This window comes from Marmota monax, unplaced genomic scaffold, assembly GCF_021218885.2.
Source record: "Marmota monax isolate L192 unplaced genomic scaffold, Marmota_monax_Labrador192_F-V1.1 WCK01_AAM20220418_F8-fsc00114, whole genome shotgun sequence".
Lineage (NCBI taxonomy): Eukaryota > Metazoa > Chordata > Mammalia > Rodentia > Sciuridae > Marmota > Marmota monax.
Genome location: NW_026694943.1, coordinates 2,646,884 through 2,664,806, shown reverse-complemented (window position 1 = coordinate 2,664,806; position 17,923 = coordinate 2,646,884). Strand labels below are relative to the sequence as shown.

At 36.2% G+C, this 17,923-nt stretch overlaps 1 protein-coding gene across 2 annotated transcripts in view; it reads left to right on the top strand.

Moving 5' to 3' along the window:
* Lats1 (large tumor suppressor kinase 1) overlaps window positions 1-12,656 on the top strand; it is a 45,087-nt gene extending 32,431 nt beyond the window's left edge. For both annotated transcript variants that reach the window (XM_046427408.2, XM_046427407.2), the window contains 3 exons: window positions 768-950; window positions 1,137-1,243; window positions 8,806-12,656. In XM_046427408.2, the coding sequence (XP_046283364.1) occupies window positions 768-950; window positions 1,137-1,243; window positions 8,806-9,315 (800 nt within the window). In that variant the 3' untranslated portion in view covers window positions 9,316-12,656. The remainder of the gene's footprint in view (window positions 1-767; window positions 951-1,136; window positions 1,244-8,805) is intronic.
* The last annotated feature ends 5,267 nt before the right edge of the window (window positions 12,657-17,923 follow it).

The window sequence follows — 17,923 nt, the reverse complement described above, 5'->3', positions numbered from 1 at the left end:
GCCTTGACTTTTAAATATGTACGCACTAGGTATTGAACGCATGAGCTTTACCACTGAGCTAATATTTTTTATTTTGAAACAGGGTCTTACTAAGTTGCTTAAGGCCTCATTAAGTTGTTGAGGCTGGCCTAGAATTTCTGCCTCAGCCTCTGAAGTCACTGGGATTTCAGGCGTGTACCACCATTCCTGGCCTGAATAACATCCTAATCCTACCTACTCATGACTTATATTATTATCATTTAACTTTAAGTAAATTAGTGAGTCTTGCATTTTTCATAATGTAAAAGTTTTCCTATTCATGTCTCAGAAAACAGGCCCTAGTCAATAATAAACACCATCAGTGATTTGGCATATTTTATAGTTTAGATTGTCACTCAGTATCATTCTATCTTTTCTTTTTTTTTATTCTTATTTTTTAGTTGTAGTTGGACACAATACCTTTATTTGTTTTTAGTGGTGTTGAGGATTGAATCTAGAGCCCTGCGCCTGCTAGGTGAGCGCACTACCACTGAGCCACAATGCCAGTCCTCATTCTATCTTTTCTTACAATAGCTTAAAGGAAAGAAATAAGTTTGAAGCCCCACATCTATTAAGCAGATTAGGTAGAATTCAGAATCAACTCTGCATGGCTCCAAATCCCAAACAATTTCATTAGACCACCTAATACATGTTGTTAACCCAAAATCATGGTATCAGAAGATTAAACAGACTTTAGATTTACTTTTGTCTTTGTTGCTTTCATTTATTGTTGTTCTTTTTCTATACAGGAGACCATCCTCGGCAAGATAGCATGGACTTCAGTAATGAATGGGGTGATCCCTCAAATTGTCGATGTGGAGATAGATTAAAGCCATTAGAGCGGAGAGCTGCACGCCAGCACCAGCGATGTCTAGCACATTCTTTGGTTGGGACTCCCAATTATATTGCACCTGAAGTATTGCTGCGAACAGGTAAAGCATTTTAAAATAAATAATCTCAATAGGCCTTTAGACAACCAAAATTTACACTAAAATATGCCTTATTTTTCAACCTTATTATGAAATATTGATTTTAGAGTGTAAATTGGTGGATCAGTGTTAGTGTTGTATTAATTCTGAGCATTTTTAAGTTTATAAGTTTTTGGTATCTTATTTTAGGATATACACAGTTATGTGACTGGTGGAGTGTTGGTGTTATTCTTTTTGAAATGTTGGTGGGACAGCCTCCTTTCTTGGCACAGACACCATTGGAAACACAAATGAAGGTAAGGTATAGAATCTATACCAAAAGAATTATCCTAGAGGGCTGGGGATGTAAATCAGTTGGTAGGGTGCTTGCCTTGCATGCACAAGGCCCTGGGTTCAATCCCCAACACCATAAAAAAGAAAGAAAAAAAGAATTATCACCGAGTCCCTATATCATATGCCTTTATTTATTAGTGCAATTTGAGTATCAAATTTCATATATGTTCACATTTTCAAATATTTGTATATGCATAATGAAATATCTTGGTAATGATACCCAAGTCTAAACACAAAATTCATTTGTTTCATTACACCTTACATAGACTGAAGGAAATTTTATACAACATTTTTAGTGTGCCTTTGTGGGCATTTTGTTGCTATTTTGTTTATTCCAAAATCACAACAAACCCAAGGCCTCAGACATGCAAGGCAAGTTCTTGCCACTGAGCTATGTCCCTAGCCTCTGTTCTTTCTTCTGAACTAAAATCATCATGTGAGGTCAGGTGTGGAATTGTCCATTTGTGGCATCATGTGAGCCCTAAAATCATTTTGGATTGCATAGCATTTCAGACTTTGGATATTTAGATTAGGGGTGCTCAACCTGTATTTCACTTAGAAGTATCTTAATCTGGAGTTAAAGAATAAATTTATAAGGGTATATGAACCCACTAAAATTCCATGCATGAATTCTTTTTTTTTTTAATGGGTATTGGGGTTTGAACTCAGGGGCGCTCAACCACAGAGCCACATCCCCAGCTTTCTTTTGTCTTTTATTTAGAGCTAGGGTCTCACTGAGTTGCTTAGTGCCTTGCTATTGCTATGGTTGGCTTTGAACTCTCAATCCTCCTGCCTCAGCCTCCCAAGCAGCTGGGATTACAGGCATGTGCCACCTCACCCAGATTTTTTTTCTTAAGAGAGAAAAAAAGATTTATTTTGGCTCTTGGTTTCAGAGGTTGCAGTTCACGATAGCTGTGAGGGAGACAAAGGGAGAAGAACAGGGAGAGAGTGAAAGAGAGGGAGAGAGGGAGGGAGAGAAAGGAAAAAAAGATTCCATGTATGAATTTCCATCTTCCTCATCCCACCATCTCAATACTGTCATATCTACCCTCAATATACTCTGTGACTATACACTTTATTATCCCACACAACTACACTTATTTTTATCTTCATAAAGTTCTTAAGTCTCTAGATTTATTCCATTTACTCCCTGTCAGCCACTGCCTCTTAGCTTTATCTCCATTCATGCACATTCTAGCCCCAGACTACAAATATACACCTGTATCTCTGCCCACATTGACCATACATTGCCCCATTGAAAATCCTTTAATATTTCCTAGTACATGGGTTAAAGTCTAAATTTTTACTGTGTTTTTTATTTATACTGTTCCCTCTATCTGGAATCTTACTTCTTCCTACCTTCTGTACTTTCTCTAATCATTGGAACAACCCCAAATAAAACTATACTACAAATAAAACTATAAGCCTGGTTAACTCTTGATCATTCTTATTCTTTGAGAGTATCTTGAGAAAACATCTCTTCTATGACCCCTTCTCAAAGGTGTAACTACTTCTATAATTGCATTAAATATATTTTAAAACTTATTAGAATTTCCTATAGTATAGGTCTGCTGATAACATGTTCCCTCAAGTTTATCTCAAAGTGTCTTTTTTAAGAAATTAACTTTGTATTGGTGCATTATAGTTATACATAAAATGAGTTCATTCATACATGCATAATTTGGTCTGTTTCATTCCTTTGCATTTCTCCTTTCCGTCCTCTTCCTCCTCTTGTCACCTACCTGTACTCTACTGGTCTCCCTTCTATTTACATAAGTTCAAGGCCAGCCTTAGTAATTTAGCCAGGTCTAAAGCAACTTAGTGAGACTCTGTCTCAGAAAAGTAAATGGTTTAGGAATGTAGCGTGGTGGTAAAGTACCCATGGGTTCAGTCCCCAGTACCAAAAATAAAAGCAGAGTTAGACATGAAGGGATAATAGACATAAAGCTATAATACTTTTTAGAAGAAAACATAAGAGAAAACTTTGGGGCTTAGGGTTAGATGAAGAATTCTTAGGAAAGACACCAAACTCATGATCTATAATAGAAAAAGTTGATAATTTGGACTTCATCCAAATTCAGACGTTTGGCTCTACCAGAGACACAGTCAAGAAAATGAAAAGACAAACTACAGTGTGCAAATTATATATCCAACACAGCAGTTTTAACTACACTAGATGAAGGACGTGCAAAGTACAAGAGTAAGAAAACAAACAACCCAGGCCAATGATCTGACAGATTTTCTTGTGTGGATCAAAACTGTGTCTGTTTAAATCTTCCAGGATGTGTTGAAACAAACACAGGCATCTTGACGGGTCCCTCAGAGGATAGTAGATGGTACTTGGATCACAGATGCTACTGTCTTACCAAATTTTAACAGTTGCTCCTTAATGTTGTGCTTCTGGTTGTTGTATGTGTCTGATCAGGTTCTAGAATTTCAAAATAATTGATTTTTACAATTTAATGGCCATTTTTATGGAAGGGCAGCCCTCCAAACCTTCCTAAAAGGCCATTGTATGTGACATCTCCCTCTGTTGTGCTTTTAACATATTATCCCTTTGTATAGTTTTATTTATGCTTGTTCCAGTGACTAGAAAATACATATAAGCTTTCACAATCTACTTAGAATTGGTATATCATCACTTTGAGATAAATGTAGAACCTTACTAGTTCTATTACTCTCTACCCTTTATGTGGTAGCTGTATACTACACCTGTATACATTTAAAACCTTATCCAACAGCGTTACTGTTTATGCTTTCAACCATCATCTTTTTTGAGGGTGCGGTGTACTAGGGATTGAACTCAGGGACATTCAATCACTGAGCCACATCCCCATCCCTATTTTGTATTTTATTTAGAGATAGGGTCTCATTGAGTGCTTAGTGCCTTGCTTTTGCTGACATTGGCTTTGAACCCGTGATCCTCCTGAGCCTTGGGATTACAAGCATGCACCACCGTGCCTGGCAACCATCATCTTATTTTATTTTAAAGAACTCAATACGAGAAGAATAAGGCAGGTGCAGTGGCACATATCTGTAATCTCAGCTATTCTGGAAGCTGAAACAGGAGGATAGCAAGTTCAAGGCCAGCCTCAGCAATTTATTAGCAAGACTGTCAAAATAAAAAGTAAAAAAGTTCAATCCCCTATCCCAAACAAAAAGATGCATATTTAGCATTTTCCTTGCTTTTCCTATATTCCTGATGTTTCAAGATTCATTCTTTTTTTTCATACTTTCTTAGTTGTATTTGGACACAATATCTTTATTTATTTTTATGTGGTGCTGAAGATTGAACCCAGTGCCTCACACATGTGAGGCGATCGCTCTACCACTGAGCTACAGCCCCAGCCCTCAAGATTCATTCTTTATCAGTTCTCTAGAGCTTCCCTAAGCAAATATTTTAGAACAGTTTTGCTTGCAGCAGATTAAAATCTTTTAATTTTCCTTAAATTTAGAATGTCTTGACTCTGCCTGCCTTAGGATAAAAAAATTATCACGTGGTATATGTCTTGATCCATTTTCTGTTGGTAAAAAAAATACCTAGGGATGCAGTATTTTTATAAAGAAAAGAGGCTGTTTTTGCTCATCATCCTGGAGACTGGGAAGTCCCAAGATTGGGTGGCCTTATGTGGTAAGGACCGCATGCCACTTCATAACATGGTAGAAGTTGGAAGTAGAAACACCCATGGGCAGAGATAAAACAAACAAAAGAAGCCTTGCTTTATTATAACCTGCTCTGTGGTGTCCAATCCAGTGCCATAGAGTGAGAACTCTGACTAATTCCTATGAGATGGCATTAATGCCTTCATGAAGGTTGAACCCTCATGTCCCAAATGTCTCTTTAAATATTATGTATTTATTTATTTTTATGGTACTGAGGGGTGAACCCAGGACCTTGCACATGCTAGGCAAGCACTCTACCACTAAGCTATACCCCCAGCCCTTTTCATTTTGAGACAGTCTTACTAAGTTGCCCAGGCTGTCCTTGAACTTGGGTTCCTCCTGCCTCAGCCTCCCAAGTAGCTGGGATTACAAGTGTGTACCATCACACCTGGCTCCAAATGCTTCTTAAAGGCCTTACCACTTCTAAATCCTGTCACATAGGGGACCAGGCCTCAACATGAGTTTGGGTGGGAACAAACCATATTCAAACCCATAGCAGTATGGTTTCAGTTCTTGCAGCATTTAAAAATGTGTACTTCCTTCTGTCCTCTGATTTAATAGGACATCTGTAGTCATTCCTATTCTTCAAGTAATATACTATTTTCCCTTGCCTTTTTTTTTTTAAATGGTGCTGAGGATTGAACCCAGAACCTTATGCATGCAAGTCAAGCATCCTACCAACTGAACTATATCCCCAGTACCCCCTTGCCATTTTTAATAATTTATTTTCTTTAATTTTTAGTATTGTGATCGTGTAAGAAATCATGGATTTCTTAGGGTTTATCCTATTCAGTGTTCATTTAATTGAAGCATCTTAAATTTTCGCCCTCCCCTGGGGATTAACTCAGATGTGCTTTGCCACTGAGCTTCAGCCTCAACCCTTTTTATTTTATTTTTCATTTTCAGACAGGGTCTCACTAAGTTACTGAGGCTGACTTTGAACTTGAAATCTTCCTGCCTCAGCCTCCTGAGTTATTAGGATTAGAGGCAGGTGCTACCATGATTGACTTTAGTATATTCTTTAGCATCAGATCCATGTAGATCCAGTTTGAAGGGTGAGCTCAGTAGTTCATAAACAACTTTATGGGGTTAATATTCTTCCCTCCCCATGATGTCCATAATACTTTCTAGTTCCCTGGAACTCCCCTTTTCAGTTTTCTGACCGGAAAAGGAGGCTTTGTTTGCCCCCACTCTGCCGTATATTTCACATAAATGCACAGCATCCAGGATAACGTAGCAAGAGGACAGAGGGAGAGAGAAAATAAGCAACAGATATATGAGCCATCTTCTGCCTTTTGTTTTTTTAGTTGTAGATGGACACAATACCTTTATTTTATTTATTTTTTGTGGTGCTAAGGATTGAACCCAGTGCCTCACATATGCTAGGCAAACACTCTACCACTGAGCCACAACCCCAGCCCCATCTTCTCTCTCTCTCTCTCTTTTTTACTTATTTTTATGTGGTGCTGAGGATTGAACCCAGGGCTTTGCATGTGTTAGGTGAGTGTTCTATCGCTGAGCCACAACCCCAGCCCCTTAAGCCCTTTTTTTTTTTAAATTTTGAGACAGGTTCTCAATAAATTGCTGCCCTTGAATTCAATTCGTGATTCTCCTGTCTCAGCCTCTTGAGGCACTGGGATTATAGGTGTACACCACCACACCTGGCTCTAACCGTCTTCTTGAGACTACATGCTGCATGATTTTATTTCCAATTGGAAAAGAAGTTTCCCTCTCAAGAGTTTTCAGTGTCTACAGGACCTTTTGCCACCTATATTGCTGCCAAGAAACTCCTTTCATGGAACTCCCTGAACCTGAACCTGAACTAGGAGGGCATCTCCTTGAATGCTGACTGTTTGTGTGTGCCTCCTCCATGATTTGGGCTACCTTGAGTTTAGGTTGGGAGAGATAAGAGAGAAAAAACGATAAACTTACCACCAGGAGTGATACTTTGGATCCTCACCTCCTTGCCAGCCTGGCTGATATTTATTTCATAGGCTCCTCAAATATCTTCTCTGGCATTCTCTCCAGGTTTTATAGCTGCATTCTGTTGGAAAGATAAGGTAGAGTACACCTAGTATTTCTTATTGAAAACTAGAACCTCTCTGTCTGCTTGTAGAATTTTCTTTCTCTTTGATTTTCTGCAGCTTGACTATAATGTACCTAAATGTAGTTTTCTTTGTATTTATCTTGTTCAAGGTTTACTATGTCTTTCATCAAATTATTTCATCAATTCAAATATTTCTTGGCTTCCTTCTTTCCTTCTGGGATCCTTCTTATTACACATATGGTATCCATTTGTTGTTGTCCATTTTGTCCTTATGCTTTATTAATAATTTTTTATTCTAGTTTATTCTTTCAGTACTTCAATTTACATAATTTATATTGATCCTTCTTTGAATTAACTCTTTGTTTTGATGTGTCTTGTTTTTTAACCATAAACTAAAAATCCCTGAATGTTCCTTTTAATAAAAAATACACCAGGTATGGTGTACACACCTGAAATCATGGCAACTCAGAAGGCTGAGGCAGGAGGATCACAAATTCAAAACGAGACTCAGCAACCTTGAGGCCCTAAGCAATTTAGTGAGATCCCATCTCAAAAATAAAAAATGAAAAGGGCTAGGGATATGGCTCAGTGGTAAAGCACCCCTGGGTTAAATTCCTAGGACCAAAAAATAAAATAGAAGAGGGACATAGCTCAGTGATTAAGCACCTCTGGGTTCAATCCCTGGTACCAACAAATAAAAATAAATAAGTAACTTAAATGGGCTGGGGATGTCATTCAGTTGTAAAGTTCCTCTGGGTTCAATCCCCAGTCACCAAAAAAAGTTAAAAAGAAAAACATCCCATTGATTACGTATTTTCATTTGTCCTGAAATAAGTGATGAACCACATATAAATATTACTATATCATTATTTTTTCCAAAAAGAATTTTTAAAACATTATGTTATATATACCTGTAATTCACCAATTGAAAAAAAAAATGTGGGAGAGGGCAAGAAATAGCAATCAATAAAAATTCCTGGATCTCCCCCCGCCCCCCCCCCCAAAAAAAAAATTATTAGTTGAAGTATCTCCTTTTTCTAACCTAGGATAAAACTTCAAAATGAACAGATACTACTATAGGAGTTTAGTTTTCTTCCCTCCACATTAACTAATTTGTACCAATATGAATAAGGAAAAATGGGTTCATTTATTCACTTATTTGATAAATAATGTATTGATTCCCTCTCAGGTTGATGATGTCCAAATTAAATTACAGTGCATTTGAGCACTTATCAGGTGTACCCAAAATCTATTTCTATGATCTGAGTCTTTTCTCATTACCCCCTGCCTCTGAGAATTCACTTGATATTCGTTTTTTCCTTTATTTCATTTTACTCTCAAGAAGAACAAAGATTTATTGAACATCTAATATTTGCCAGGCAATTTTCCAAGTACTGGGAAATACAAAGACAATTAAAACATAATTTCTAGCCTTATGTAAATATTGTACTCCAACAGGATATAGATAGGTACTACAATAGTATTAGAAATATTATAACAGAAACAAGTTTATGTCTTAGGGGAGGCAGGGTAAAGTAGTGAAAGTAGTCATCCCTACCAGAAGGACTTAACAAAGCAGGTTAAAAAAAAAACATTCTGAGTCTTCTGTGAACATAAGTTCATAAGTTGCCTGGAGAGGAGGGGACAGGAGGAAAATTTATTTCTCAGCAGATTCATTATTAAATGTATGAAGGGTAAAATACTATTCAATTTATTAAAAATAACCAATAGTCCAGTAAAGTTTTGGTATAAAACTTAGAAGAAATTTTTGTTTTTCATCTCTTCCCTCCTAACTTTTAAAAATCTTCTTTAAAGGTTATCAATTGGCAGACATCTCTTCACATTCCTCCACAAGCTAAACTAAGTCCAGAAGCCTCTGATCTGATCATTAAACTTTGCCGAGGACCAGAAGATCGCTTAGGGAAGAATGGTGCTGATGAAATAAAAGCTCATCCATTTTTTAAAACAATTGATTTTTCCAGTGATCTGAGACAGCAGTCTGCTTCATACATTCCTAAAATCACACACCCAACAGATACATCAAATTTTGATCCTGTTGATCCTGATAAGTTATGGAGTGATGATAATGAGGAAGAAAACGTAAATGATACTCTCAACGGATGGTACAAAAATGGAAAGCACCCTGAACATGCTTTCTATGAATTTACCTTTCGAAGGTTTTTTGATGACAATGGCTACCCATACAATTATCCAAAGCCTATTGAATATGACTACATTAATTCACAAAGCTCAGAGCAACAGTCGGATGAAGATGATCAGCAAACAGGCTCAGAGATTAAAAATCGTGATCTAGTGTATGTTTAACGCACTAGGAAATACTTGTAATGAGGATTGGAAAAAGGCCTGAGATGCAGGATTTTTTGAAGTTCCAAGAATAAAATTATGCAAATGTAGCAGAGCTATGTATGTGAGCTCTGTGTACAATATTTTATTTTCCTAAATTCTTTTAAAATGTTAATTTATTCCAGCCTTTTAAATCAGTAATGTAGAAAAAATTGTTATAAGGAAATTAAATTATGAACTGAATATTATAGTCAGTTCTTGGTACTTAAAGTACTTAAAATAAAAAAATAGTGCTTTGTTGAAAAGGAGAAACCTGGTATCTATTTGTATATATGCTAAATAAGTTTAAAATTCCAGAGTTTTTGAAAATTTTTTGAAAACAGTTTTAGTTTTATCTTGCTTTAACCAAATATAAAACATACCCTTATTTACAGAGTTCTTTTCCCTCATAACCTTGTTTTGGGTACAAAATAAGCTAGAGAAATTAAGCCATCACTGTGGAGAGTTTTCCCAGGCTAATGATAATCTATATAAGTAATGTGCTGAAACAGGAAATACAAGTTGGAAACATATGTTCATCAGAAGGAAAAATAATGAAAGTGTCTTTTTTCCTCCCTCTGTGGAATATTTCATTTAGCATTTTTTTTTCTCAGTAATTACTGGCTTTAAAAAGAAGCCAAAGCACTGCAAGTTTTCTTCCATATTGGTATTATTGCTGCTTCCAAGTTTTAAAAGGGAACAAAGTTGCCATAAATCAAATTTTTCAAATACTAAAAGATCTTTCATATTTTTACTTTGAAATTTTAAAGTTCCTCCACCTTAGCCAGAGAAATTACTTTCAGTTTATATAAAACTTTGATTAGAATTTATTTGTGCATACTCACTAAAAAAAGTACTTTTTCTAGGGGTTAAGGATGTAGGTCAGTGGTAGACTGCCAGGCTCTGGCGTCAATCCCAGCACTGAGGGGGGGAAAGTACTTTTTCTGTACAATGACTAGTTTTTATTATGTCATCAATGTTGTAGGTTTCTTTTTTCAGAACAGTGTTGCATATACAGATTGTTTTTGGCAAAGGAAAATGTGGCTGTTTGACAATATTTAATCTAAGAGCAGATTAACTGGTGAGAAAAATAATTCTTAACTCTTAATTGTGATGGCCATTAGTAACCAGGAAAATTTACATAGTGGTCTTAGTAGAAAATTCAAGTCCTAACTTATTTAAGGTTAATAATGTTTTTCAATATTTCTATTTATATAAGGTGGTTTCATACCAAAATACATATAGATGATCTTTTAGGAAGGGAAATTGGACTCCATCCTAACCTTAGTAAAATTCATATTTTATTGCCTTTGCTTAAGCTTCATTGATATGCAATTATTTTATCAAAACTTAATGTCTGTAGGTAAAAGGCAAAATTTTAGTGATTTACAGACTTCCAGCTTTCCTCATGTGAAAGCTGATGGAGACCATATGTATAGTAACATTAAAGGGAAAGCTGTCTTGGTTGAATTGAGGGGAGGGGAAAACATTAGTTCACACTTCCCACCTTTCTATAAGTGGCCCTCTCAGAGCTCAGCTTGAAAACCACTGCCATGTATTAATGGATCTTTGGGGTCACTGATTCTTTTGAGAATCTGATGAAAGCCAAGGACTCTCGTCTCAGAAAAAAGTGCACAGCAACACATATGCAAAAAATGTTGCATGCAGTTTTAGGACATTCAGGGCATGTTGAAACCTGTCACAAAGTACAGGTTAAGGACCTCTGTCCTGTAAGAAAATTGCTATGTTAAACTAAGAATTTCACTTTTAATTTACTGATCAATACTGAGATTAGAACATCTTGTGGAAATACTGGTAATTTGTGATGGTAAAGATCTGTAGCATGTGATAAGATGACACTATGAATACCTCTCTTGCTGGAAGAATGCTAAGATGTTTTAGACACACCATTTTGAGGGCACTAAAATGTTTGGCTCATTTCAAGCTTGATAGAGAAATATTTCTAAAGGATTTCAGATCAGAGAATTTTAAGAATGCACTTCCATAAGATGGCAGTCTTCATTTCATGGAACATTGTTTAGTTCTATAAAATCCTATGCAAAACAAACTAATTCAAGCATTTTTAGTTTGGTACTCACATTGTTCTTTTGAGCTTTTTCATTCAGATTTACTTACATTTTCATTTAGTTGTTTTACTTCTGGACTGTGGTGCAATACAGTAGAAAACCAACTTTGTTACATTTACATTATAGGAAAACTTATGGTGCTGTCTCCCCCCTCACCTCCCCACAATCTGTACTGCCCCTTTTCCTCAACTCTAAGACACTACAGACTCTACTCTTTCAAAGTTTCCTCTGACAGTATAAGCTTTTTGTGCTTGTCTGAAATAGTATACAAGCCATTGGTATATGCTGTTTTAATAATTTGGATATACTTAATAGCCATCTTATACCCTAACCACATCCAGTTCTTCCAGTATAAAATCTGGTGCTTCTGACCAAAAAGATGAGAACAACAACATTGAAAATCTGGATGCTCTCAATTGAAATTGGAGTGAAAACATTGGTTCTACATGTTTTCCTTTTAAAATAATTTTCTCATTGAAAAACTTGCTATCTTTCTTGTAGTTACCCTTTTTATGCATATCACATAGTATTTATAAAGTGTGTTCTATAATGTGTAATTGTAGATACTGTTATGTATTATCCAGTGACATCTTAAGGCAGGCCCTATTGCTGTATCTTTTTTACTTTCTTATTTGTAATAGAACTATAGAATGTATGACTAAGAAGTCACTTTGAGATTGACTTTTTAAAAAAGTTATTACCTTCTGCTGTTGCAAAGTGCAAAACTGTGAGTGGAAATGTTTTATTCTGACTTAATAATATGTTAGAAATTAGAGAATACAGTGGGAGGATTTTTAGATATTGCTGCTGCTGTTACCCAAGGTACTTTAGAAATTTTTCTTTAAAAAAAAAATTCCTTTGGTATTTAAAGTGAAACACTTACCCTGTTTTGTTTTAATCTAAATCAAAAAGTAATTTGGGTCAACATTAGTATATTGTAATGTGCCTTAATATATCCCTTTGTGAAAGGCACTACACGGTTTACTTTTATATTGTATTGTGTATATAAGTATTTTGTATTAAAACGGGATCAATGGCAACAATACAGTTTTATAAAACAACGCTTTGTTAGAAAAAGGAATTACAGCTTTGCAATATAATTAATTTGTTTTGCATACTTCTGAATGTATTAGAATGAATAATCAGCCTGTTTTTAATGAATCTATTTGTATTTCCCCAGTCATTTCCTCTAGTGTAATGTTTGCTGGGATAATAAAAGAAAGCAAAATCAAATCATTCATTTATGTGTGGAAAAATAACTTTTAAGCTGCTTAAGTGTGTTTTTGTTCAGAAATATATTTTAATCTCTATTATCAGAAAGTATATGATTGAAAATGTGATGCTTTGAAATTAAAAATACATGTAACTAATGATAGTATTTAGTTAGGTTAAAGTATATTGTATACATCATAATCCAATACAATGTTTCATTTTTTTCTAGAATAGGTACAATAAATATTTCAAGGTTTCCAGTTTCCTTCAGATTTCCAGTTTAAAATTATTTCATTATTCAACTCTACATTTGGTATTATTTGGGTATATTTTATTATAAGTTTAAAATGTGAAGTTTATTAATGTTTTATTTATAATATTTTATCACATGAAATGATTAACCAGATTTAAAATATACATAGATGTTATGTTTAATCAACTTTACATGGATAAACAAATACTGAGTTTTTCTTACTCTCTTCTAGCATTACCATTGTTGTTATTGTCTTTTTTGTACCCTTTTTTTGCATTCCCTTGTAAATTTGACAGATCTACATGAGGGTGTTGGGGTTTTTTTTTTTGTTGTTTGTTTGTTTTTGTTTTTGTACTAAGGGTTTAACCCAGGGGCACTTTAACCACTGCCTTAGCTTCTAGAGTTGCTGGACTTATAGGCGTGTGCCACTGTGCCTGGCAAGTCTACATGAGGCTGTTGTATAGCTGACACAAATTGCATATGATTGATTTTACTACATTATGGACCTACATTTGGCATGCTTAATGTTGTGACTATACTTGCTGTGGTCACACCACCCCCTTTGCCCCACACAGTAAGGGTAGAGAGAACTTGCCAAATATATATTTGAAGCATAGTTATTTTTCCCAGTATTCAGTCTTTCCTTCTTTCTTTTATTTTTATTTATTTATTTATTTATTTTAAAGAGAGAGAGGGAGGGAGAGAGAATTTTAATATTTATTTCTTTTAGTTTTCGGCGGTCACAACATCTTTGTTTGTATGTGGTGCTGAGGATCGAACCTGGGCCGCATGCACATCAGGCGAACGCACTACTGCTTGAGCCACATCCCCAGCCCCTAGGGATGTACAAATTCTACATATGCTTCGCTTGATATTGCTTGTCTTCTACTTGCTGTTTCCCTCCTCTCAGAGGATGAACACACTGGTGATTTAATTTTGGCATAAAAATTAGGAAAACCCTAGTGAATGGTGGATCAACAAAATGAATGGAACCTGATTATGTAAGGAATTGTGTGAAGTTGGGTTGTCTATCCATCCTAGACTGATTCACTACAGAAGGTTTGAGAAAAATATACATTCAACTCCATTTGTTATTGCTGCCAGGCCTACACCCTAACAGTGTATAATTGAAGGACACTGTTTTTTACTTTGACCATCTCCCTTGCATTAATCGTGAAATTCATTAATCTTTGCCTCTCCGATTCTCTTAATTCATTCCAGTCCTTCAAGCTTATGACCCATCATCCACTTGACCTACTTAAGTTTTTGCTTCTGATATGACCAAGTTCTTAAGTGGATTTATTCTATTACATATAACATCTGTAAACTCTGGGGAAAATACAAAACAACAACAATTAAGATCCTGGAATAGAACCAAAATCATGCAGATTCTAGGGGGATTTGCCCATGGAAGAGAGAGAAAGGTAGGAGATGAGTACCCTACTTGTATGACATCTGAGTTGAGAAAGGCCCAAATCTCTAGCTGAATCTTGAACTACATGAGCACAGGAAAGAGTACAAAATCCTGCCTAAGAATAAAACAACTGACATTTAAGGTGCTGCCCAAGAAAGAGTCAAACCAAGTTAATTTCTTGCTTAACAAAAGAAAACACCTCCAGAGGCATGTCAAAGAGAATCGTCCAGGTTTTATACAACATAACATTCTTTAAAAAAAAATTATTTGTATTTTTAGTTGTTCATGGGTTTTATTTTACTCATTTATTTATATGCACTGCTGAGAATGGAACCCAGTGCCTCATACATGCTGAGCAAGCACTTTACCACTGAGCCAAAACCCCAGCTCTACAACATAACATTCTAATGCCCAGGATAGGATCCAACATTAGTTTATACAAAGAAATATAAAACATGACTATTGAGAAAATTTTATTGGATGTTGACTTCAAGATCCTATTTCCAACATCTGGAATTGGCAAACAAGGACATTACAACAGCTCTTGTAACTATGCACAGTAATGTAAAGAAAAAATATTTTTATGAAAATGTGAAGATATGGGGCTGGGGATGTGGCTCAAGCGGTAGCGCGCTCGCCTGGCATGCGTGCGGCCCGGGTTCGATCCTCGGCACCACATACAAACAAAGATGTTGTGTCCGCCGAAAACTAAAAAAATAAATATTAAAATTCTCTCTCTCGCTCGCTCTTCTCTCTCTCTTTAAAAAAAAAGAAAAGAAAATGTGAAGATAGGAAATCCCAGCAACGAAATAGAGACTATAACAGCCAAGGTGGGAATGTAGCTCAGTGGTGGAGTATTTGCCTAGCATGCTTGGGACCTTGGGTTTGATTTCCCAGCACTGCAATAAATAAATAACCAAAAAGAAATTCAGAAATAGCAATAACTTATGGGCTTAACAAAAGAATAGAGATGATATGAAAAATATGTTTGAAGATAATCAGATATTATTCATTTTGAAGGTCATAGGAAAAAAAGACTGAAAAAAAAAGAAGAGTCCTAAGGATATGTGAGACAATATCTAGCAATTTAGGGGTGGGAGTAGAGCTCAGTATCTTGGTGGTAGAGCACTTGCCTATCATGTGGAATGCCCTGGATTCCACCCCAGACACTGCAAAAATAGAAAAACAGTAAAGATTTAGCATACACACTGGCCACAAATTTACCAAATTTGATGAAGGACACAAATTTACAGATTCTAGCAATTCAAAATCCATAACAGGGTAAAGATGATGACCACATATATAGGTACCTTTTTGGCAGTCATGAAAATGAACCTTGCAGATCTGTGAGAAGTGTAACTGATGGCCTCAGCTGCTGTGCTCTGAATCCACTCCCACATTGTGCCTATGTTTTATTGGCTCCCATTCAATGACTGGCCCAGGAAAGATACTAAATTCCATTCTTGCAAGATACCTCTGATAGGGAGCTCTGATTAGAGAACTCACTGGCCTTTTCAAAATGTTCTTAAAACAGCACTGTAACCTAAAAATTTTGCTACCCAACCTTCTATTTCTCTTCTACTGCACAGGAGATGTGAACCCTACTTTGCTGACATGTTGCCTGAGAAAGGCCCAAAGGGTACTTATCTCCTGCATTAGGATATGTCTGTCTCAGCCTCTTGCAACTTCTCCATTTACCCTCATAGGAATTTGCCCCAATAAATCCATTCCAGTCTAATTATGTCCTAGTGTCTACTTGGAGGAGGTAAACTACCACAATACTTCACAGGCAAACTGCTAGGAACTAAAATTAAGGAGAAAATCTTAAGACAGAAAAATGATACGTTGCACATTGAATGTCCGCTGACTTGCCATAAAAATAGATCAGAAGACAGTGGAATGATACCATGTGACATAATCTAAAAATTCAACAAATCTTACTCATGGTTAGAATTTTCTAGACTTACACATATTCTACATCCCAAAAGATGGCTAAATATTATTGAAGTAGGAGACTGGACATGTGGCTCAGTGGTGGAGCACTTGCCTGGCATATGTGACGCTTGATCTTCAGCACCCAGGGGGAAAAAATTGAAGTAAGAGAAAAAGTCCTGGATTCATCCATAGTATGAGCAAAGTTAAACTGGACTTAAAACCCTTTTTATATTGGTGAAGTGCAAAGAATGTCTCTAACTTTTAAATGATTTCATACTGCTTACTTTAAAGATATCTAATTATTGCACACAATATGCCAGACATTTCTCTATAGTCAAATGGAAAAGTACCTGACTTAAGTTTATTTGGTGGAACAAGAAAGACAATAAACAATTATATAATGTTGACAGGTGGTCTTTATGGTCATTCCTATCTGTAATTCCAGAGTAGAATCAGGTGTTTCCAGACTAGAATAATCTCCCATTTTATTTCTCAGCCTACTCTTGCAGTAGTACTTCTCCCAATGTATTCTCTCTTCCCTCCATATCTTCCTAGTCTAAGCCACCAAACTACCCCTTGGATTTGTCATATAATTTACACCTTCATTTGAAAACCTTTAATGGTTCTATTTTGCCCGATGAACAAAATTTAAATTCTCCAGGGGGCACCTACCTTACTATATCTTTTTCCATAACTTCTCTTCAGGTATCCTAAAATTTACCAAATGAAACTGACCATTCACCAGAAAAATATAATATCAAATTTTCTTAGTCCCAGTTTGGACACAAACACTTTAAAGGGTGGCAGTTCCTCAAGCCATACCATAAAAGAAATGATTAGTATAGTCATGAAGATGACACACAATGTTCTGCTTTTCCAGAGCACATTGTAGAGTGGTGCAATCCCATTCCTTTGCAATCAAGTTGACCCCATGACTTGCTCTGGTCAATGAAGTGTGGACAGAATTGTGCGTCACATCCAGGCAGAAGCTTTGCAATTTGTCTCCTTTTCTTTTTTTCATTGCCAAGAGTGCCAGTGCCTGCATTCAACCAGCTATAAACATACAGAGTAGAAAGCAAGGACTGGGGTGTGTTTCAGATTCTCGTTGAGGTTTAATTTACACACAATAAAATGCATCCATTTTATGTGTACTGTTGAAAGAGTTTTAACAGATGTATGCACCCATGTAACCACCTCTATTACTGAAGCGTTTCTTTACTTCACCTCAAAACATTTCTGCTTCTTTGCAGTCCCCAAGAACATGAATACTTTAATCATCATTGATCACCATGCTACTCCACCCTTACTATAGAACACACCCCCCCCATGCCTTTGTTGTTGTTGTTGTTATTTTGAAACAGGGTCTTGCTAAACTGCCAAAGTTGGCTTAGAACCTGATCTTCCTGTCAGCCTCTGGAATCTGAAATTACAGGCATGTGCTTCCATGCTTGTCATGTTCTAGAATTTCCTATAAATGGAATACCACCATATGTATTCATTTTATGCCCTTTGATAAATTTGTATTTTTTTGGAGGGGGAGGGGAACCAGATATTGAACTCCAGTATTTGACCACTGAGCCCCAGCCCCAGCCCTATTTTGTGTTTTATTTAGAGACAGGGCCTCATTAAGTTGCTTATGGCCTTGCTTTTGCTGAGGCTGGATTTGAACTTGAGATCCTCCTGCTTCAG